The 22949-nt window shown below is 37.0% G+C and overlaps 1 protein-coding gene across 1 annotated transcript; it reads right to left on the bottom strand.

Annotated features, from left to right (window-relative positions):
- Window positions 1–544: 544 nt before the first annotated feature.
- RNF32 (ring finger protein 32) lies at window positions 545–22866 on the bottom strand. Its single transcript, XM_026718324.2, has 9 exons — window positions 22721–22866; window positions 21095–21195; window positions 20265–20550; window positions 16499–16641; window positions 15409–15441; window positions 11247–11371; window positions 9252–9360; window positions 1765–1932; window positions 545–915 (listed from the first exon to the last, which is right to left on the bottom strand). Exons 2-9 carry the CDS (start codon window positions 21116–21118, stop codon window positions 676–678), a joined length of 1128 nt encoding a protein of 375 aa, XP_026574109.1. The 5' UTR covers window positions 21119–21195; window positions 22721–22866; the 3' UTR covers window positions 545–675.
- Window positions 22867–22949: the final 83 nt, after the last annotated feature.

The raw sequence follows: 22949 nt of genomic DNA, 5'->3' as shown, positions 1-22949 counted from the left end.
GAATTAACCTCTTCCCACTCCCTAAAACTGCATTAAAATGTACGGCGAGCAGAGTGGACTGTGATACAGTCAAGAACTTTACAGAAAAATCTCACCCCTGGCTCGTAGAGACACATTCTATATCCTTAGCTACAAATACCTAGATGAATATTGGTCACCCAAAAATTATTTCCCATCAGGAAACTAGCCAGAATTACAAAACTTTGCAAAGCAGCATACAATGCATCAATTATTCTTTCGGTTGCCTTTGGCTAAGAGGTATCTACATAATCCTTGTTTTGGTTGACAGAAGCCTAACAAACTGAGAAGGGAATTTTAGATGTTCAGCTTGGCTTAGAATTTTCTGAAGAAATGTTTTGTTGCAGTTGCTTCTCCAAGCTTTTCCAAGGATTTGGAGCTTTTCTCTCTTTCCGACAATCCATTGGCACACATGGGACTGCCTATGCATGTATGCAACCGTTCAGTTGACACAGAAGGGAACTGGAATCCCACCTGAATGGCTGGAATATCTCTAGAGATACTACTTCCTAGGTTTACACACATGTGTATTCATTAGAAAAAAAATAATTTGTATACCCCCCCTCGCTGAAATGCAATTTAAACACGTTTAGATAAATTATTTCTACTAAGGTATCTTACAAATATATTCATAATTTTATGTTAAATGGTTAAATGTTAGCTGATAATTTTCTTCTGATAGCAGGAACGGCATAAAGGACAGATAGGTCTTTCTCGTAAAGAAAACTCTTCAAATGCTTGAAGACAGGTGCTATGGAACACGTGAGAACAGGAGAGCAGTGCTGTCTGACGTGGACGTGACTGATAGCCATCCAGGGAAAGCCCATCCTGAAGTTGAGCTGGCTGCATCAGTGGCATAATGCAAATAGGACAATCGGCAATATCTTGGCGGAATGCCTAAAACAAAAAAGGATGGGAAGGTCAGAGAATACAGTGCGTGTGAAGCACCAAAGCTGCTTCTACGAATTTATTACGTCTTTTATACTTTGGGATGATTGATCCTGATTGCAGTAATTCAAAGGCTTCGTTTGTTCAAAAACTAAAAAATATTTTAAATACAAATACAGGTTTACAGCTTTAATTCTTGGCGATTAAAGTACTAATGCTGAACAACAAAGATAACATAGCAAGTAAGGTAAAATCACATCTATGCTGCTGATGCTAAATTGGGGTATATGGCAAGAATCAACAACTGCTTAAGCAAGCAGAATATCCAGCATTATATACAGTACAAATGGGATTTAATGGAAGGAGTGGTAGACTTGAATCAGAAACAGCATTAGTCTAGCTCTAATTATGTTAGTGACTGTTTGTGGGTCTTCAAACCACAGACTCGTTGTAAGAGCAAAGTGGGCCTATACCGTGCATATATACAGTAAAGTACAGGTAGTCCTTGCTTATCAAAATGCTCATTCACCAATTGCTCAAAGTTAGTATGGTGGTAGCCTTACAATCAGTCCTGGAAATTGTGGCCATAACTATCTGTGTATCACAATTTGGGAGTTTGGCAACTGATGCATGTTTATGTTGGTTGCAGCATCCACGGACACATGATCATGATTTGCAATCTCCACAGCCCCTTTCCAACAAAAAAAGCCAGTGGAGAAGCTATCAAGAAGTTGCAAGTTGTAGTCACACAACACTGTACTTAACAACTACAGCTAGAATCAACATAAGATGATGTGATCACAACACTTTACTTGGTGCTCTCTGAGAGCTTGGTTATTTGCTTACTCAGAAACCAACCTGAAGCTGAATTTTTTCCCATTCAACTTCGTTTATCTCTGGCCCCAACTTTTCCTCTAGTTGCTGAAATACTTCGTGACTTGCAGCTACAGTGGAATCTATTTCACAGAAGAATTCGTCAATACAAGTATCGTAGGATTTCAGTAGTCGTTGGCAAATCTCAGTCAGCTGGAAGATGAAACAAACATTTTTACTATTAATGAGTTAAAAAAGGAGACAGATGGGGTCAGAGAGATGGTATCCAGCAGGTTCTGACCAGTTCTGGAGAACTGGTAGCGGAAATTTTGAGTAGTTCAGAGAACTGGGAAATGCCACCTCTGACTGGCCCCGCCCCCATCTATTCTCTGCCTCCTGATTCCCAGCTGATCGGCTGGGTCTCCTTTGTTTGCCCTGCACAGGAGAATGGAGCTGGAAAGCAGGTTAGTGGGGTGGGGGGGGGAAATAGGATTTTGCAGTATTCTTCCCCTGTTACGCCTGCCACACCATGCCCACCAAGCCATGCCATGCCCACCATGCAGAACCAGTAGTAAAATTTTTTGAATCCTATCACTGGAAGGGGTCCATGTAACATTTTATCAAAATATATAATTTTTCTGGAGTTTAAAGATTTTTGTGGCTCAAGTGAAACACAAACTCTAATAAGAATCCTGTCTCTTTTTGATAGTCACTAGACTGATTGGAAAGAAAATTATTTACTGCATCTGCTGTTAGAGATTGTAAAGCAAGACTGGAAAACTGTACAGTGATTGCTTTCATTTCTGCATCAAACCCAGGAGAACAATGAACCGAGGAGTACAATGAACAAATAACCCTTTTCCAAGTTCTAAATTAAGTATCTAATTAAATTGTATTAATAGCTTAGCAAGTGGAGCTCTGTAACAGATTATAATTCATGCTTTTTTACTCTTAAATATTCCTCTCATCTGCTGGGTAGTGAAGGATACTTTTGGGGTACTTGATATAGGCTGCTTCAATACTAATTTCTCCATTTTATCCCCCCCAAGTATCTTCAGGCCTATTGAACTAGCTCACTATTTCTTTGGCCTGCAGGTGGTCCTCAAATTACCACAATTGACCCCAAAATTTCTATTGCTAAGTGAGATATTTGTTAAGTGAGTTTTTCCCCATTTTACAAGCTTCTTGCAACAGTTGTTAAGTGAATCAGTGTAGCTGTTAAGTTAGTAACATGGATTGTTAGGTTAATCTGGCTTTCTCTCTTTCATTTCTGGTTATTCCATTCCACATTTTTTCCCTAGCTCTTATCAATTTCTCCCTGCAGGTCACATGAAAGCAGAAATTTTGTGAGGTTGTTTCAAAATGCACGTTCTATGGTTTAATCTTAAGCATATTTTCAATATTTGGAAATGTGGTTTTCATGAGTCTCCTACATATTTTCTGTGTTTAGCACAGAAGTACTGAATTGAGATTAAAATAAATAGATTGTGTTAGATTCCTAAATATTTTGCATGAGCACAAAGATAATACTGGTCATACACTGTACCCATCTATTCAGTTGGCTGATTCCTACTCTTTGTCCTATAGGGTCGAATTCTTGGAGTATATGCAAATAAGACCTAAATCCGCACCATGAAAAGAATGCCAACTCTCATTTTTTTTGATCCATCAAATTATTCAAAATTATTACCAAGTATCTCATTTTTAAAAGTATCTCATTTCTAAAATTATTACCAAGTATCCCATTTTTAAAAAAGATCATTTTTAATTACCTTGTTTAAGATCAGTCGTTTCACTTAAATGGTATAGATTACATGTAAACAGCACAGCATGTATTATGCAGCTCTACAGAGGCCATAAATGCTAAGTGCAGCTATAGGCGTCTTCTCGAGAGAAAGAATGTGTAATTTAAATTTAGAGATTAAATAACTTAAAAAGTCGCTGCAAGAGTTCAGCACAATTTGAACAGGAATTTCTTTAATGAGAACATTAAATCAGATTAATTGTATGATCTCTGTAAGATAAATTGCTAGAATTTCTACTATGTGGCTTTGTTTATTTCCATGTAGATAAACTAAAAGTACTGCTGACTAGGTCCACCAGGTTAAGTTAAGGTGCACAAAACTGCCATGTATATGGATGATAATCAGTTTTTATATTTATATATGAATTATGTAAATTTCAATATAAAGGAAAGGATGAAGTATATGGGTTTTCAGATTTAACAGGTTGCCAAGAACAAGTATTCTCAGAGATGCATGCATTAGTCCAACTTCCTCCATATAATTTTTAAAAAATAAAAATATGAAAAATTGATTTTGCATTGAGAGTTGGATCACCCCAGTTATTCTATTTCTTATTTTCTCAATTTTTTTTGCAAGGGATACTAAAAATGGAATCCAGCATGCAAAGTATTTCACTGCAACTGACCTTTGGCCCTTCCTTAATCAGGAAACAAATGTATGCATGCACACATACATACAAATATTCACTCACAGACAACTGCACACTGGAATCTCCTGCAGTAGTTTTTCTACTTGATATTGTGCAGTCGTTGGTACTCTGAGAGTCTGGTTGCTTGTGCAGATGCTTTTATTATTATGCTTTTTATTTTATTTTTTATTACCTTCCGAGGTAACCTCAATGTGCCCATTCAATCCTGAGCTGTGTGCATTCTCTTTTATTGTAAACACGATTGTCCAGTTTCAGCTATAAATTTTAAACCACAAGCCAAATTAACCATATTATGGTTTAGTGCACTATGAGAATTAGGTCATTATGATGCTTTTATCACTCAAGTAAAGCCTTGGTTGGCTTTAATGTGTATTGTACATATTGCATGCACTCAAAAAGGGGGTGCAGCTTCAATGCTTCATCGTGCACACTGTTTTGAAACCAATAATTGTTTCTGTACTGAATATTTTATTAGCATCCCTTTCAAATATCTGCACATTGTATATGTATCAAGAATGAGCTGTACAATGGCCTCAATCTTACACAAAAATATCTCAACCAATTGTTGTGATGGGTAACTTTTTCTTAGTTACCTTAAGCTCTTGATGGAAGTTGCGATATAAATGGAAGATAATGGTCTAGGAGTTTGTTTAGCCATTTGACTTGATTATGTTCTGATCTAGGAAAGATTTATTTAATTTGGACCTTCCATACCAACTTTGGAAGGGGTCCTGAATTTAATATTTTTTCCAAGTTTTGCAACCCCATGTAGTTTGTCTACAGGCCGTCCTTTAAAGTTGTTAAGTAAATTTGCTCCGTTTTATGACCTTTCTTGCCTCTTTTGTTAAGTGAATCACTGCAGTTCTTAAATTACACAGTTGTTAAGTGAATCTGGCTTCCCCATTGACTTTGCTTGTCAGAAAGTCACAAAATGGGATCGCATGACCCTGGACCCTGCAACCACCATAAATGTGAATCAACTGTCAATCATCCAAATGTAAATCATGTGACCCTGGGGATGCTGCAAAGGTCATAAGTGTGAAAAATAGTTCTAAGTCACCTTTTTTCAGTGCCATTGTAACTTTGAACGTTTATTAATTAAACTGTTGTAAGTCAAGGACTACCTCAGTGGTGGGATTCAATTTTTTTTTACTACCGGCTTGGTGCGCATGGCAGTGGAAGATTACTGCAAAATCCTCCCCACACCACTAACCTGCTTCCTAGCTCCATTCTCCTGTGCAGGGCAACATAAAAAACCCCCAGCCAATTAGCTGTGGGATTTGGGAGGCAGAGAATAGATGGACACGGGGCCAGTCAGAAGTGGTATTTTCCGGTTCTCCAAAATACTCAAAATTTCCACTACCAGTTCTCCAGAAATGGTCAGAACCTGCTGAATGCCACCTCTGGACTACCTGTATTTGGTATTATCTGACTCATTTGGATGGCATAGGCTATGCAGCTTACCCCCTTCTAAAGCTATTTCTTCATCAGGGAAACACTCCAGAGTTCTTTAATGACTTTTATTGTTGTTTATCATTTCCAAGCAGTACTGAATTACATGTGTTTTGATCTACTGATACTGTGTCTTGCCTTAGTAATAGGAAGTCTATGTTTAAAGTAGGGGAACTGGCTTTGCCGCATTCTCCTTTTCTTTTTTACTTTTCAGGTGAGATAAAGAAATGAAGACATTTGCAGAAAGCAAAGTTAGAGTAATCCTTAATTTTTTTCTCCTCTGACTTGTTTTTTTTTTTTTTGCTTAAATTCTAGACATGGGCGTGTGTTGTATAGTTAAGAATAAGTACACCATGCTTTTTGTTTTAAAACTTTTTAAGATTCATATGCACATTGTTTTCTACCTGTATCTTCTTCCCCACACCAATGTGAAGGAGAGGCAACAGACATTAAAACCATTTATTTTTTCTTAAAAAAATATCAAGTGTAAAGAGCACTTGCAATTTTAAAAAGGAGAAATTTTACTTTCCATTAAAATGTCTACTCTGAAACAATTCCCTATCCAAATTCTGGGCTTTCCTTTGTCACCTCTGTGCTTTTCAACATAAACCATATGACAGTGGAGGCATTCTAAATATTTTTAGCTGTATGTAAAGCACCATCAGTCACAGGTTTTAGGTGACGCCCAAGAACATGATTAAATAAAGATGCAAACAAAAGCATCAAAATGAACTTTGTCTGCCAAGGGGAGCTGTTTTAAAGCAATCCATCTTGATGTCAGCAAATTGCTTACTAATGTGTTGACTTAAAAGTAAAATGAAAAGCCTGGAATTTACAGCGTATCAATGAATCAGTTGATAAGCTTTTACTAGTTTAATATCCTCTTAGCTTGCTGCCTGGAGCCACATCAAGTTAGCAACAGAATGTTTGCCATCTCGATGTGATAAAGGAAGTCAAATGGCTAAACAAACTCCTGGACCATTATGTTGTTTGATGAGATTTAAATTAAAAACTTTGGGTAAGAGTCACATGGCAAGGAAAGGGTGAGCACTGCATTTTATAAATAATATACCTTGTTTCAAGCAACAATAGTTGCCTTTTTTAGCTGCAGTGAAGATAATGGAATGCATTTGAAAAGATTTAATTATAGCAATAAATTTTTGGGCTCAATTAGATGACATATGCAAGCACTGTTTATAGCTAACAATCAAAGAGGTTTGTTATCTAATCCAGGGAAATTCAGCAGCATTTCATTCTCTGTGGACGTTAGTGTTAAAAATTAGCATGGATTGCTAAGAATAACTTTTCCTATTTCCTTTGATCTAAATTAGCAAGAGTCTAATTGATTTATGTAATAAAGCAATTTAGTGATTCAACTCACAGGATCTAACTTAGGAATGTATCTGTCCTAAAACTTGACCCTTGCTATATATGTTCTTATCAATGAATACTTAAAAAAAACAACTTGGCAACCCTGAGTACTTCGTGTTGTCCTTTAAGAAAATAAACGTATGTTTCAGAAACCTTGGGGGTTTTCTTACAATCTATAAACAAGGTGGACCAATGCATGTTTACTCAAAACTTAATCACAAATTAATGGCTTTTGCTCCCAAGATCAGCTCACACTGGTTTGTAGCTCAGAGGCTTTTAGAATAGCACTGACTGTAACAATTAGGAACAAGTTGTTTTATCTAGAAAACGCTGCTAATGATTTCCCATATTAGGGAGATGATGGTGGCTAAGACTTGGCAGTGGTGTATTTTTAGCAGCAGTTCCATTTTTTTGGAATAGCTTCCCAATGGGTATCTGAGGGGTCTGAGGAAACAGAGCAAAACAGGACTTTTCCAGAGGATGTTTGGGTCAGGATACAATCTTGGTTGGGTTATAAATGAGTTTTGGAATTTAATTAGTATTCTACTCTTATTCATCAGCTTACCTATCTTTTAACTTGGTACGCTAATTGTATATTGGGTTTTGGGTATTTTATCTTGTAAACCGATGAACTTGCAATGGTCTACCAAAGTGACAAATATTAAGGCAAAACTGGTGAGACTGGTGTCTACTAACACGCAAACAGCAATATCTCATCCAGCTGGATTTAGGCTTGACCATCTGTGGAAAAATTAAAGAAATTGGTTCGAAAATGACAAGTCACATGATTAACAGAGATGGTCTTTGAGACTGAGCAAGTGTTTTTTTCTGGAGACATAGTGAGAGGTAATAATAAACCTTATACATCTATCTGGAAGGAAGGCACACTTTGAGCTTTTAAGCTTCCTTCCCAATCTCCCCCTTTTTAGGACTCTTATCGTTTCAGGTTCTCTTCTCACGTGCATTTTGTGCATTTCACTCTTCTTCCAGGAGCTCAAGGAGGCTCCCCCTGCATTTTCCCTTCATTTACAAAGGCCTTGCATAGGAGATTGGACTGTGTGTATGTGTGTGTGTGTGTGTGTGTGTGTGTGTATGCCACAAGTCTTCCAGTGAGTTTCCACTGTAGAAGATAGACTTGAACCTGGATCGCTTTGGTTGCGCTGTATTTTATAACTTGCCATAGTTGTTAAGCAAATAGCTGCGGCTGTTAAATGAATCACATGGTTAAGTGAAACTGGCTTCCTCCATTGATTTTGCTTGCCAGAAGCTGGCTGGGAAGGTCACAAGTGGTGATTACGTGACCCTGAGACACTGCAACTATTAAAAATACATTTTTTGATCCTATGACCATGACAGGTGGTCATCCATACAAAAACTGGTTGTAAGTCACTTTTTCAGTGTGGTGACTTTGAACAGTCAATAAATAAATGGTATAAGTTGAGAACTACTTGTATTTCCTTGGTATTTTCAAGGCTCTAAAAACTTAATAATCTGTTTCCCTAAAAATATGACCTCCCTGAAAGTAAGTCCTAGTTTGATTTTTATACGTGCACACAATCGCAAAATAAGCCCTAATTAAGATCTCACCCACTCCAGAGTGGGCAGGTAAAAATTAAGCTAGGGTGGGGATGAGGGCATGGAGCTGCCCTACTACTTACCTTTGCACAGTTGTAGCCAGGCTCGCACACTGTGACACCTGCCTTGCCAACCCATTTCTTCTGCAGCCGGCAAGGCTTTCCTGAAGGCCTCTGTAGCTGATAACAAAACTCTGGATCAATCCGGAGCTCTGTTATCGGCTGCAGAGGCCTTCAGGAAACCCTTGCCGGTCGCAGAAGAAGTAGCTCCTGAAGGCTTCTGACAGCAAAAAGGAGGCCGGGGGCCGATGTGTGCAAGTGAGGTTAGTCAGTGGATGACATCCCCCGAAAATAAGACCTGCTGCCTTCTGTGGTGGCAAAAAAATATAAGACAGGGTCTTATTTTTGGGGAAATAGGGTAGATCCTGTTGCTTTAGTGTAAGGATGGGGGTGGAGGAAGAAGGAAACAAGCCTTTTTTCTGGAGACACAGTCAACCATGCTTATTCGTGGAACTAACGTTTTAGGGTAGACCACTGCCAAACTGAAACATGGATGCTTAGATGTTTGGATCCACATGTGACCAAAGTCAGACCATTTTGTTCTGAATGCGGATTTGATCAGGGCTGAATTTGCTTGATGTTTAGCATTGTAATATATTTTGAAATGTGAATATTTCCTACCTTTTCTTCAAAGAACTTTTTTCTTAATCTCACATCTTTGGGGGGTACTGTTTTTCTCAGATTTTTGTACCACTTTCTAACAATATGTCCCCTCCAAAAAGCTTGAATTCTGTGGTATGAAAAAGAGTATTTGAATATAATATAATATATATAAAAATATAATATAATACTGAACCTAGAATGTAAACAGTTTCAGAACTAGAAGATTGTTTTTATGGCTGTTTCCAGTTTGGGCAAGCAAGAATGAAGGAGAAAGCTTGTTCTCTTTCAGCAGAATTTGCCTCAAAGAGTAAGTATTCAGTAAATTTGCTCTGCACAATTGGTGCTATATAATTTGGCCACTATCTAGCTGAATACAAATAGTCCTTGACTTACTATCACAATTGAGCTTCAAATTTCCATTGCTAAGCAAGATAGTTAGGTGAGTTTTGCCTCATTTTATGATCTTTCTTGCCACAGTTGTTATGTGAATCATTGCACTTATTAAGTTAGTCACACAGTTGTTAAGTGAATCTGGCTTTCCCATTGACTGCATGTAGAAGAAGGTTGATCATATGACTCTGGGACACTGCCACCATCATAAATACACGCTAGTTGCAAAGCGCCTGAATTTTGACCACATGACCATGGGAATCTGTAATGGTCATAATAAGTCACTTTTCATAAATATGAAAATGGTCAGAATTCACTTTTTTCAGTGTCATAACTTTGAATGGTAACTAAATGAATCACTGTAAGTCAAGGACCATCTGCATATGAGAAACATAGCATGTTTACCTGTTACTAGAATAGATGGTCCAATGCTGATGTACATATTTTATTTCAACAAGTCTTTACACTAATTAAACATATCTACAGTTCGGTATTTCCTAGATACATGAAATCCTACAAACTTGTTAATTACTCTAGCCCGAATCACCTTGAAAAATAAGGTTTTTGTGGATCTCTAGTTTGAAATTCAGGACTGAATTTTTTGTTTAAAATAATGTTAGATTTGAAGTTGCACTGGGCAATCAAATAATATGGAGTTTAGAAAAAAAATCAAGAGGCAAAGGCTCAAAAAAATAAATAAAAATAGAGGAGTCAGTTTAAGGCACCTGAAGATAGAACAAGAAGCAATGGATGGAAACTAATCAAGGAGAGATCTAACCTAGAGATAAGATATTTCCTGTCAGTGAGCACAATTAATCAGTAGAACAAATTGCCTGTAGAAGTTGTGGGTGTTCCAACACTGGAGGTTTTTAAGAAAAGATTGGATAACCATTCGTCTGAAATGGTATAGGGCTGTCTGAGCAGGGGGTTGGACTATAAGACCTCCAAGGTCCCTTCCGACTCTGTGACTTTGTTATTTTGTTAAATAACAGGTGCTGACTTGGCAGAAGGAGGCCTTGCATTTCTTTGTCTAATTGGGAAAAAATGGCTGAAACAATTATACGAGGTCTTCCAAGCTACAATGGAGGGAAAGCAGTGGATTTTAAACATCATATTTCATTCTTTAAAATCATACATTCAAAATGTATGCAGAATGATATAGTGATGGGCTGCTTATTTTGTGGTATCACAGGACCGGGAGCAGTTAAGCAGTAGTAACAGAGCAAAGCTTCATAATCCATGTACAATGTGTAAAATATAGGGGGAAGAAACATAATTTCCAGTGATTAAATAGTTTGAATCCTGGGAAACTTATTCCCTCCCTTATCGTCTCAGTGCTATTAAACCAAAAGCAGGAACCACATAATTTGGAGTAGGTCTAACAAAGCTTTACATATAAAGAGGCCAAAATATTATCTTCATCTCCAGTTCAAACTGAACATTTGCATGAAAGGATTACATTATGATATTCAAATTATTGCATGTGCTGAGTTTTTTTTTAAGCTTTAAAACCTAGCAGTCACTTACATTGCTCCATCACTATACAGGACTTTTGTGTGCATATAAAAAATTCAACAGATTCTTCTTGGGGATTGGGCTTTGTTATTTGCCAGACTTTCTTACCTCGTAGCGCATTTTATTTTAAAAAGGCGGGCTCCATCGTGAATTACTCGTGTTTGATACTGGGTCTTTCTACACATTGGACAGCTCTTTTTAGCTGCAAATCTTTCGAAAGCTTTCAGGCATGCCTGAAAAAAAAAAAAATGGTTCTAGCTGTAAACCTGTTTGAACTTAGTTTGCTTCTCTCCAAGATTTATGGATATGAATGCAAAGGTATGTGTCCAGAGTTTGTAAGTTCAGGAAAGACAATAGCATCATGGAAAGCATCTTGGAGGTCATCTAGTACTATCTCATACACAGTGCACAAAGTGTCACTGGTGGATGATCATCCGGTCATTATTTGAAAAACTCTAGCAAAGAAAAATTCAATATTTCCCCTTGGCAACCTGTTCCACTGGCTGACTCTGTGTGTGTGTGTGTGTGTGTGTGTGTGTGTGTGTGTGTGTGTATACATGTATGGAGAGATGAACTTCACAAACAAGTAATGCAGTAAGTCTGTTCTGAGACTTCATTTCTATGCTAAAAGGAAGATAGCAGGCTTAACATCTTTATCTATCTTTACATGCATAGATACACAGAAGTTAGTTTAACAATTATGAAGCTATTTGGGGATATAATTATTTATTTTAGAAAATTTAGAAAATGTAAATGGCTATCTTATCTTACATATAAACTCTGGACAGATAACAGATATTTATAATAGTAATATAATAGAGCATATAAAAAGAAAACAAAAAAAATCATAATTAAAGCACTCATAATACAATAATCAAGGCACTTTGTAACAAGCTTGGTGTTCAGAGTATTGTAGTGTAAATTCAGCACCAGAAAAGTAAACACAGGTGGCTGAGGTTTCATTTAACTTCTTTATAAACATATAAAGTAATTTTACAATACCAGTTGAAGATTTCTCCAACATGGAACAAACTCAAACAAAAGCAGATATGTTTCAGGTTCAGAGCTTAACAGCAACTCAGGAGCTCAGAAACAGACATCAGTTTCACTTTAGTTCAGCAGGCAAGCAAGACACACAGTAGAGGTGAGAAGCAGTTTCATTTTCAATAGACAGACTCAGAGCTTAAAATAGCTTCAGTGCTGCAGAGCTTAATATAGAGCCATGCCTAGGCTACTTCTAATTTCAGTTTCTAAACTGTCCTCATTGGCTGATTTAGTTGCTATGCCTATTCATTGGCTGACCTTGTTATCATGCTCTATTCCAGTTCATGAGTATACTCTGACACTCAGTTGTAAAAACTATGCTATATGGGGCTCATAAGATGGATCATTTGAGCAAAAGGTCCTCCTGGCCAGAGCTGCCATCAGTTCTTAAAAAGAACTTTTACCACCTCATGGTTTCAAACACATGCTACCTCTCAGGAAGCCTTGATCAATCAGGGAACATTTGAATCCAGAATCCAGATGACAAAGCTCACTAATCTAAGGACCACTCCACTTCTCTGTACTCACAGGTGAAGCTCTTTCCAGATAACCAGGAACATTGTGGCTTAGTCACTTCTACAAGATCTGCCCAGCCACAGCAACTCACAGTAGATCCAAGCAACTTTAGTATAATACAGGGTTCTTCAAACTTGACAGCTTTAAGACTTGTGGACTTCAACTCCCAGAATTCCTCCTCCAGTCATGTTAGCTCAGGAATTCTGGGAGTTGAAGTCCACAAGTCTTAGACTTGCCAAGTTTGAAGACCCTGGTATAATAAATGCCTAGCATTGAATGTCTGAAACAACCTAATGTCCCCTAATGTCCCCTTGATACCATTATATGCATTGTGTGAATAGATCCACACTTAACTTTGCACGCTGTTTATTCTGATTCATTATAAAATTACAGATTTCAGTGCTAAGTCTGGGTACAAAATGTCTAGGGAGATCCTCAGTCATCCAGGTCATGGTTGTCCCAAAGGTACTTTTTCAGGAAGCAACTGGACTTTTTGTTTTTTTCTTTGAAGACATCAGAGGTGAAGAAGCTTCTTGGATGAGAAGTGAAACATTTTCAAGGAAATATAATAAAGTACAGTTACCTCTTGAAAAAGAAACACCTGGTTACAAAAGCTTAGTGGCCATCACTGTAACTGAATCTTTGGGCACATATTTATATTAAGTGATTATTTCTACTTTTGTCCTTTCATATGCAGGCCTGCATTTGAAAGGATAGCTGCCACTCAAAAGACAGACTAACACACTAAATCTAAGACGCAATCTAAAACCATCTCTATCTATTGGACCGGACCAAATATGTGCCTACTTATTAAAAAAACTATCCATGCCATAGCCGAACCTCTAAGCATAATCTTTGAAAAATCTTTCAGGACCAGCTCCTTGCCAAAACTATGGTCACAAGCCACGGTCATCCCCATCTTCAAAAAGGGAGACCCCAGCCTAGTTGAAAATTATAGACCAATCTCTTTATGCTGTGTCACCTGTAAAGTCATGGAATCAATTATTAACCAATCCATAATCCTCCACTTAGAGACAAACAACCTATTCTCTAATAAACAATTTGGCTTCAGAAAAAAACTATCCTGTAATCTGCAACTCCTACACTGCAAAAACATATGGACTACACAACTCGATCAGGGCAAAGCAATAGACGCAATCTACATAGACTTCTGTAAAACCTTTGATTCAGTGGTACACGACAAACTACTCCTAAAACTAAAATCTTATGGTATCTCTGGACACCTACATAACTGGATAGAAGCATTCCTGTCAAACAGACAACAAATGGTCAAAATTGGGAGCATCCTATCAAATTCTGTACCTGTCAACAGTGGTGTCTCCAAAGGCAGTGTTCTAGGACCAACTCTCTTCATACTCTACATAAATGACCTCTGTGATCATATTAAGAGCAACTGCGTTCTCTTCACTGATGATGTAAAGCTATTCAACACTACAGACAATACTGCTACCCTTCAAAAAGACCTCAACTATGTATCATAATGGTCAAATGGCAACTTCAAATCTCAACAAATAAATGCTCTGTCTTATATATTGGCAAAAAAAATCAGAAAATAAAATACAGGCTGAATAGTCAAGACCTTGTTGATGATCCAAACTCTGTCAAGGATCTTGGAGTACTCATCTCCAATGATCTAAGTGCTAGAGCCCACTGTAACTACATAGCCAAAAAGGCATTAAGAGTTGTTAACCTAATCTTACGTAGCTTTTTTTCTGGTAATATTACACTACTAACTACAGCATACAAAACATTTGCTAGACCAATACTTGAATACAGCTCATCAGTCTGGAATCTGCATTATGTATCTGATATTAACACAGTTGAGAAAGTCCAGAAATATTTCACAAGAAGAGTTCTCCATTCCTGTACTCATGCAGAATACCTTATACCACAAGACTTGAAATTCTAGACCTAGAAAACCTAGAACTATGCTGCCTTCGGTCCGATATAAGTATAGTATATAAAATCATACAATGTCCTACCTTCAGCTTCAACCATAACAATACAAGAGCAAAGAATAGATACAAACTCAAGGTTAATTGCACCAAACTTGATTGCAGGAAATACGACTTCAGCAACAGAGTGGTCAGTGTCTGGAATACTCTACCTGACTCTGTGGTTTCTTCCCCAAACCCCCAAAACTTTAACCTCAGACTTTCTACTATTGACCTCACCCCTTTCCTAAGAGGTCTGTAGTGGGCATGCATAAGCGCACCAACATGCCTACCGTCCCTGTCCTATTGTTTCTTTTATTTTTTAAAATTTTTCTTATATGTATCCATGTATTCATAACTGTTTTTACTTATACCTATTATCTTGTAAGCAACTGACAAACCAAATAAAATAAAATAAAATAAAATAAAATAAACATCTCCAACGCTTCTAGGCCTCATCAACATTATCAGCCAAAGAGTTGATTGACATATCAGATATTTTTTGTGATATATGCTTATTTTTAATTTATCTATTGAACCATTTTTCTCTATGAGTTTGTTCCATATGCAATCATACTGTTTAAGATAAAATCTAGTCTCCATGCAATATCCTAAATTTACATTTTTAATTACACAATTAAAAGCAACAACAGGTTTAAAAATTTCACATTATAATTAGTTCCATAATGTACAACTTAGAAGACAGACAGGATACATATTTGCCATTAATTGATAAAGAGGTATGGTTTACTTACTCTGTGAAATACATGAGAACAAGAGAGCAACACCTGTTCAGAAAAAAATAAAATCATTTTGAGATTTCAATTTATTTAAGAATCCCCTAAATTTGAACTGTAATTACCAAATGCACAATAAATAAATCATAGTTTTCATTGCAGAAAGAACATATTAGTATTAATTACATTATCTACGTTTTTATTACATTTTATACTTAAGCACTGCATGATTTTTCCCCCATTGATTTTTAAAGTGCTTTGGGAAAAGACACAAGGTAGCATCCTTAATGCCAAGGGCATAAGGTGAATCATGAGTTCCTGAATATTAGGAATATCTTGAGACAATCTTCTTCCTAGATAGACCTTGAAGTCCTTGTCTAATCTTTAAAAAATGGAAAGAAGGCTGTTGATTATTTGCTTTTTGAAGAAATTATGTCATATTCATGGTCAAGGAAAGTCCAGTTTTCTTTGAACATTAGCAACTCACACAACAAACTACCCTCCCTTCCAACTCCATATAACTAAACACAAGTTAATTTATTTCATTTTTCCTAATGATAATTTTTGCATATGTTTCACCAGATTCCAGGACAATGAGGGGCTTGGGCTTAATCTGAAATTTTGTGGCTTTGATGAAGAAACTAGAAACTGACTGGAAACAGCAGCAGCTGCTTTAACGTCTCGCAGACAGGCGCTACATAGGTGCCCTTATACACCTGAAAACATCTTTTCAAAGTTGAAAATTGCAGCGTTCCCAGTTCCATCAAATATCCAAGAGGTCCCCAACTTACAATTGTAACTGAATTAAGGTTGTAAGTCATGATGGTTGTTAAGTGGGTGAGTGGTGAGGTTACTAAATGAATACTAGGGTGGTTAAGCAAACATGAGGAAACCGATTGCTTACTATGCAATTTCACCAGAAACAGAAGTAAATTCCAACTCTATTAAAAATTTTGTAAATGGCAGACACATGACAGCAGAAGCTATCAAGATGTGGTGAAATGATTGGAGGAGGATTCTTGGCCATCTTGGAATTGGTGGTTAAGCAGCTAGTCATAAGTTGAGTGCTATCGCTATTCCATAATATTAAAGGAGGCAGGTAAAATACCTGTGGCTGAAGGGCAAATTCTTCTTTGCATATAGCACAGGGTTGAACAGAATCTCCTTGCTTTATGGATCGTTGCTTCACATATTCCCAATCGTCTAGAGTTAGTGGCATGGCAGGAAGCTCCACCAATCCAAATTTCTGAGCTGCAGGTAAAGTCCAGCAAATAAAATTGACTCTTTAATTTATTTCAATATAGAATCTTCCATGTTGCAGTGCATATTTAATATTTCTATGGAAACATAAGCATGTTTATGGCTAATAATGTTCTTTGGGGATAAACATTAATCAATACTTTCTAGTTCACATTTAATTATAAATCTAAATGTAATAAGTTCAATGAAAGTAACTTAATAACAATAATGTCATTAACTACAGCTTTTGGGGGATAGTTTATTATGGATAGGATGAAACCTGATGGGAGTGTTCTTAGAGCAATTATTTATTTTTGTAAATAATTGTCAAGAATCTCTCCTGACAGAAAAAGAACTAGACATAACTAAAACATATAAAAATGCAAAGAAATATCCATATTTCATACATGCATAGTATATTAACGTAACCTTCTGTTTCATCGAAGTGAAATCATCTGCATATCTGCTTAGGAAGATATTTCATAGTGTAAAACGGATACTCCCAGGTACGAATGCACAATATGCTGCACAAAATTGGAACTACATTTGCTTAAGCTCCCCCTTGTTCAAGTAAGCAGATGTGCCATATGACAGAGGAATTTGACAGGTATGTCAGATTTTTCTCGGGCAACCAAGACTTCTGGATTCCACACTGGGGTTTCTATCTGAAAGAATGTTTGCAGGGCTGAGTGATAATGAGCAAAACCCAAAACAAACAAACAAAACCTCAACTAAAATTAAACAAGCCACCCTAATATTTTATTCTCTAGATTTCAAACCCTATTTTGTTCCTTATTTTTTTTTTATTTGCCTACTTCAGCACAGAAATTACTTCATAATATGGTATTTTTAAGGCAAATACTAATTTGGTCATTTTAATTTTCCCAGAAACCAAGAGTTTATCTATCTGAATAGATGTGATTTAGATTTAAAATAATCACTCAATAAACAAGTAGATTTATTATAAAAATGGTTAAACAAAGCATTTTTAAAGCACGTACACAATTTTTTCTTAAGATTGAGTAGATTTTAATAGTTCTTAAATGTCCTGCAATGATGTATTCTAACAGGGCAAAGCTGGGAAACTTGTGAATATTTGAATATGGTTGAACTACAACTCCCAGCAGCTCCATCCTGTTCTCTTCAGTGCATATTAAATATTCCAGTTTGTGGATAAAGGCGGACATCATCAAATAACATACCAACGTGCATTAGCACATATATACAGAAACATATCTTCTATATCTGTCTAACTATTTATAGGACTGCAGAGCTGGGCTTTCAAATTGAATGATCTTGAAATAGAAACACTCTGCTTTTTAAAAAAAAAGAATGGATGGGAAGCAAAACAGGTAGAAGGGGTTTATTTATTTATTAAATTTATATGCCACCCAGCTCACTATCAAATAACCCTGAGAGCCTTACAATGTTATAAAAGAAGGGTCTTCAAACTTGGCAAGTTTAAGACTTGTGGACTTCAACTCCCAGAATTGCTGACCCAACATATCTGGAGAAGGAATTGGGAGTTGAAGTCCACAAGTCTTAAAGCTGTCAAGTTTGAAGACCCGTTATAAAACAACAATATAAAACAATTAAATCATTAGAAACATTAAGCATTTAAATTAAAACTTTAAAATTAACAAAACAACAACAACAGGATAACAAGGGACCATTATGTAAATTGGGTAGAGATGGGATTCTAATTTCCTAACCAAGTCCAGAGTGAGATGCCCTCATCAGGGGCCCAAGGCAGGTGGCAGAGACAGATTTTCTGGCCAAGAGGATGGGGAGCAGATAACAGATAATCAGAGTTGGAAGGGACCTTGTAGGTTATCTAATCCAACCCCGTCCAAGCGGGAGACTCTATGCCATTTCTGACTAATGGCAGTCCAATCTCTTCTTGAAAGTCTCAAGTGATGGCGCTCCCACAACTTCCAAGGGCAACTTCTGTTCCATTGGTTGATTGTTCTCACGGTCAGAATATCATCTCAAGGGGCATGTTGTTCCAAAGGGCAGGGGCCATGGCAAAAAAGGCTCATCTCCTGGACCTTGCCAGTCGAAACTCTTTGGTGGACCCAGTGTGCTGCTTCTTTTGGAGTAACTGGCAGGCCAATCACATTGGGATGAGATGGTAGCCTTGAGCATGCCATAAAGTGTTGGCTAACTCAATTCATTTCTTTTTGTGTTTGTTTGCCTTCAAATCAATCTTTACTCCTGTTTTGGGGGGGAATGTTTTGCATAAATGATTTGCCCTTGCTTCTTCTTAAGGCTGAGAGAGGGGTATTGGCCCAAGGGGGAGTGGGGTAGCCTTAAGCAGATGGCTTATGGTAATACATTATCTTCTAGTTTCCATCCCGTGTCTCAATCACGACATCAAACTAGCTCCCAAGAGATCTTTACTAGTGATTTTAAAGGATGAAAACTCTTGTAAACAAAAATTTAAAAAGTGTAAAAGTAGCAGCTCGGTAGTTCTTCCTAGTTATTAGTCAGACCATGTAATGTTATTATCTCATGACAGTATAATAAGTTGCCGCTGCACCTCCTGTTTCCCCAGGCAGGAAGCTTATGCATCCATCTCCTTTATTATTATAATATAATACAGCAAGTCTCTTGTTTCTTGATTTAAAGCTGGGTGTTTAGCTACAGGCATTATTCATGGATTTGCCCCCAAATCATTACAAAAACACAACTTGTAAATTTTTGAGCAAAGGGTAGTTAAAGGTGAAGGGTTTTTTTTAATAAAAGCAAACTATGCTCAATCTAGTAAATTATTTTGTAAAAGCAACAGCTGCCCAAGTACTTCTCCCAATTATAGTAGAAGGCAACTCTAGATGGTGCTAATGTAGTTTCACTGGGTGGTAGGCTCGCTTCTTTCTGTGTGAAGACTTCCCTTCCTAATGGCAAAAATATTTGTGCTGGCACTACAGTAAAATCTTTTGCTATTGATCACAGAGAAAATCAATTGAACATACATATCAAAAGATATCAGGGCAAAGAAAAGATTCATTCCTTAAGTAATTCTCCTTAATTTGGTGGCATTACCTTTTATTTAAGATAGATTCAGTAGATTTTGATAGTTTCAAGGGCTTATTTAATGTAATATATTCCTATAGTTTCTCAGATCTCTCTTTATGTATGCAAAGAGAGAATGTGATTTCAATGACACAGTCAGCAGCAGTCTGCAATGTTAATGATGTTAATGTTATTTTTTTCTAATCACTTAAAATTAGTTAGTGATTCTTCACCCAGTTCACACATGTGTCCTCATCCCAAATAAGTTATACTGAGTTGCTTTTATGTCACAGACAGAAAAGCTCTGAATCCAAAATGTTTAGGCAAAGAAGAAATACAATAACTGCTGTTTTTTCCCTGCTGCTTTTAACGTTCCAAGAAATATCTATTGGCTGCAAATGGAAGCTGAAAAGTAAGAAAACTACTTGTAAGAACAAGCAGCTCTTCAAACAGCTCTTCTTGTATTGTGATGCTATTGTGCTATATGGGAAAAAAGTATCTATTTATTATAATACAAATAATTATTTACTTATTAAATTTATATGCCACCAAAACTTTCCATACCTAAGAGGCATTAAACATTTATTAAAATCAAAGAAGAACAGGCTGAAAAAATAAATTACCTAAAGTCAGAGGCTGAGGATTTGGATCAAGAACATATTCTTTTTCTGGATCTTCATTTTGTGGGTTATTTTGGTTGTTTGGCTGTTTGTTTGTTTGTTTTAATCCAGTATCTATAACTGCTCTGATTTTCTCTTTGTTCACAGGTCTGTATTTATTTTTTTTACTCCATGTTTTTGACTTTAAAGGATCTGCTAATGAAAGATTTTGCAGTTGAAGATCATGTAAAATATGATCTTGTAATGCCACAGCAGTAAGTGCTACAGACTCTGGTTTGTAGGAACTCCCCTAAAATAAAGTTTCATAATTATTTTTATAAATTACTGTTATGTATGAATGATATGTACAGCACATTAAACAACAAAAGAAATTCAGCCTTTAGCCAATGATTTTTTTAGCCTGACAGAACCTTTATGCCCATACAACTCCCATGTTTGAAGTCTTACTAATATACAATTACCACAATATGAAACATAAGATTGATATTTGACACATCCCACTTCAACTTATATAAAGGCAAAAAGAAATCTTTGATTTATCATTTATATTAAATAAAATAGCAGCAGTTTTAAACTTTTAATTACTGAACCCATAATTATTGTGTGCAATAAACTCATTATGAATTATAAAAGTTTGACATGCCTAAACATATTTTGTTTCAGTGTAATTAAAAATAAAACCTAAGGCTACTTCTCCCTTCCAAAGCAACTGCACATTAAAACAATTATAGCAGTAGATAATATTTTATATGCATTAAATCGGCCTATTTATAAAGCTTTTATTTTCAAAGCTCCTTCTTAGCATGTGTTTTACAACGATAAGATCCATACACCTTGAAATATTTCTTTTGCATCATGGAACAGGAGGCAGTGATAATTTCTTTATCTTCAATATACAAAGAGGTCCTGCATGCACTACTAAATTAGTACAATCCTAGAAACAAGCAAACAAAAGAACATTAAATAAAAACATTGAATATTATAAACAGCATGGCAATCAAAATATATGTTTGCCGTTTGCAAATAGCCCTTGACTTACGGCCACAATTGAGACCCAAATTTCTATTGCTAAGCAAGGCAGTTGTTAAGTGACTTTTGTCCCATTTTAAGATCTTTTTTTTTTTTTGCCCCAGTTGTTAAGAGAATCATGTGGCAATTGAATCTAGGCTTCTTCCATTGACTTTGCTTGTTGGAAGCTGGTTGAGGTCACAAATGGTGATCACATGACCCCGGGACAGTACAACTGTTATGAATACATACCAATTGCCAAAGGCTCAAATTTTGATCATATGATCATGGGGATATTGCAATGGTCCTAAATATGAACACCGGTCATATGTCACTTTTTTCAGAGTTGTTGTAAATTCAAATGGTCTCTAAACAAATAGTTGTAAGTTAAAGACAATCTGTTGTCACTTTTATATTCAATCTGATAACAGTCAGCAAAAAGTGGTTGCAAGTTGAGGATCTTAGACTTCGACACATGTTCTTAGTGACTGTAAACTTTTTTGTGAGAGAGTTCCAACTCTGAGTTTATACTTGCTATTGATTTGGGCAAGAAAAAAAGGACAGGTGGTCTTCAACTTACAACAGTTCATTTACAACAGACCATTCAAAGTTACAACATCACTGAAAAGAGTGACTCATGGTAATTTTTTATACTTATGACCATTGCAGCATCCCATAGTTACATGATCAAAATTCAGATAGTTGGCAACTGACTCCCATTTATGATGTGGTAAGAAAGTTTATAAAATGGGGCAAAACTCAGTTAGCCAATGTCTCATTTAGCAACATAAATTTTGGCCTCAATTGTGGTTGTAAGTCGACTATCTGTATAAGGCAGGGGTCTTCAAGCTTGACAGCTTTAAGACTTGTGGACTTCAACTCCCAGAATTCCTCCTCCAGTCATGTTAGCTCAGGAATTCTGGGAGTTGAAGTCCACAAGTCTTAAACTTGCCAAGTTTGAAGACCCTTGGTATAAGGAAATAGGCTTTTCTTTATTAGAGATACTATAGTTTGTCACAGTCGGCCAGATGTTTAGACTGGATTTCACATTTTTTGCCTACCTATTGAGTCCTAGGAACTCAAATATTGGGGATTGCAACTTCAACACCAACCATTGTTAGTGGAGGATTTGAAGAACATGAGGGCATCCCCCTGCCCCCAATTTTTACTGCCTTAGATATGAAAATTCCCCAATCCTACCCCTGAAAGCACCATGTTGAGATACTGGCCTCATCGACACCGATAATGGCACCCTATAATACTCAAATATGCCCACTTTAAGATGTGTGGAGTTCAACTCCCGAAATTTCCCTGCTGAGGAATTCTGGGAGTTGAAGTTCACGTATCCCCAAATGGCCAAGTTTGAATAGGTATATAATAGGGATCTCCCTTGCATTTCTTCCGCTTTCTTAGCGCTCCCGCCCTACTGCCCCCAAAGCACTTGCCGCTACCTCAGGCGCTTCGGGAGCTTATATTATTCTGTAGGCGTCCTTCTCTCCCTTCGGGAGCCAGAAACACTCGGTTCCTTTCGCTGCAGATGGACGCCTTCTTTCCCTCTTGCTGTTGCTGCTGCTGCTGCTGCCCGGCTCGAGCGCTCCCCAGGTTGCTAAGCGACCAGATTCACACCAGCCTGGGAAGGCCGGACGAGTCTCTTCGGAGGTCGCGGGCACGCGCGCGAGC

The sequence above is a fragment of the Pseudonaja textilis genome, chromosome Z, assembly GCF_049901715.1.
Source record: "Pseudonaja textilis isolate UNSWEBS1 chromosome Z, rPseTex1.2, whole genome shotgun sequence".
Taxonomy (NCBI): domain Eukaryota; kingdom Metazoa; phylum Chordata; class Lepidosauria; order Squamata; family Elapidae; genus Pseudonaja; species Pseudonaja textilis.
The sequence above is the reverse complement of the archived record's forward strand: the minus strand, read 5'-3'. Positions and strand labels throughout refer to the sequence as shown.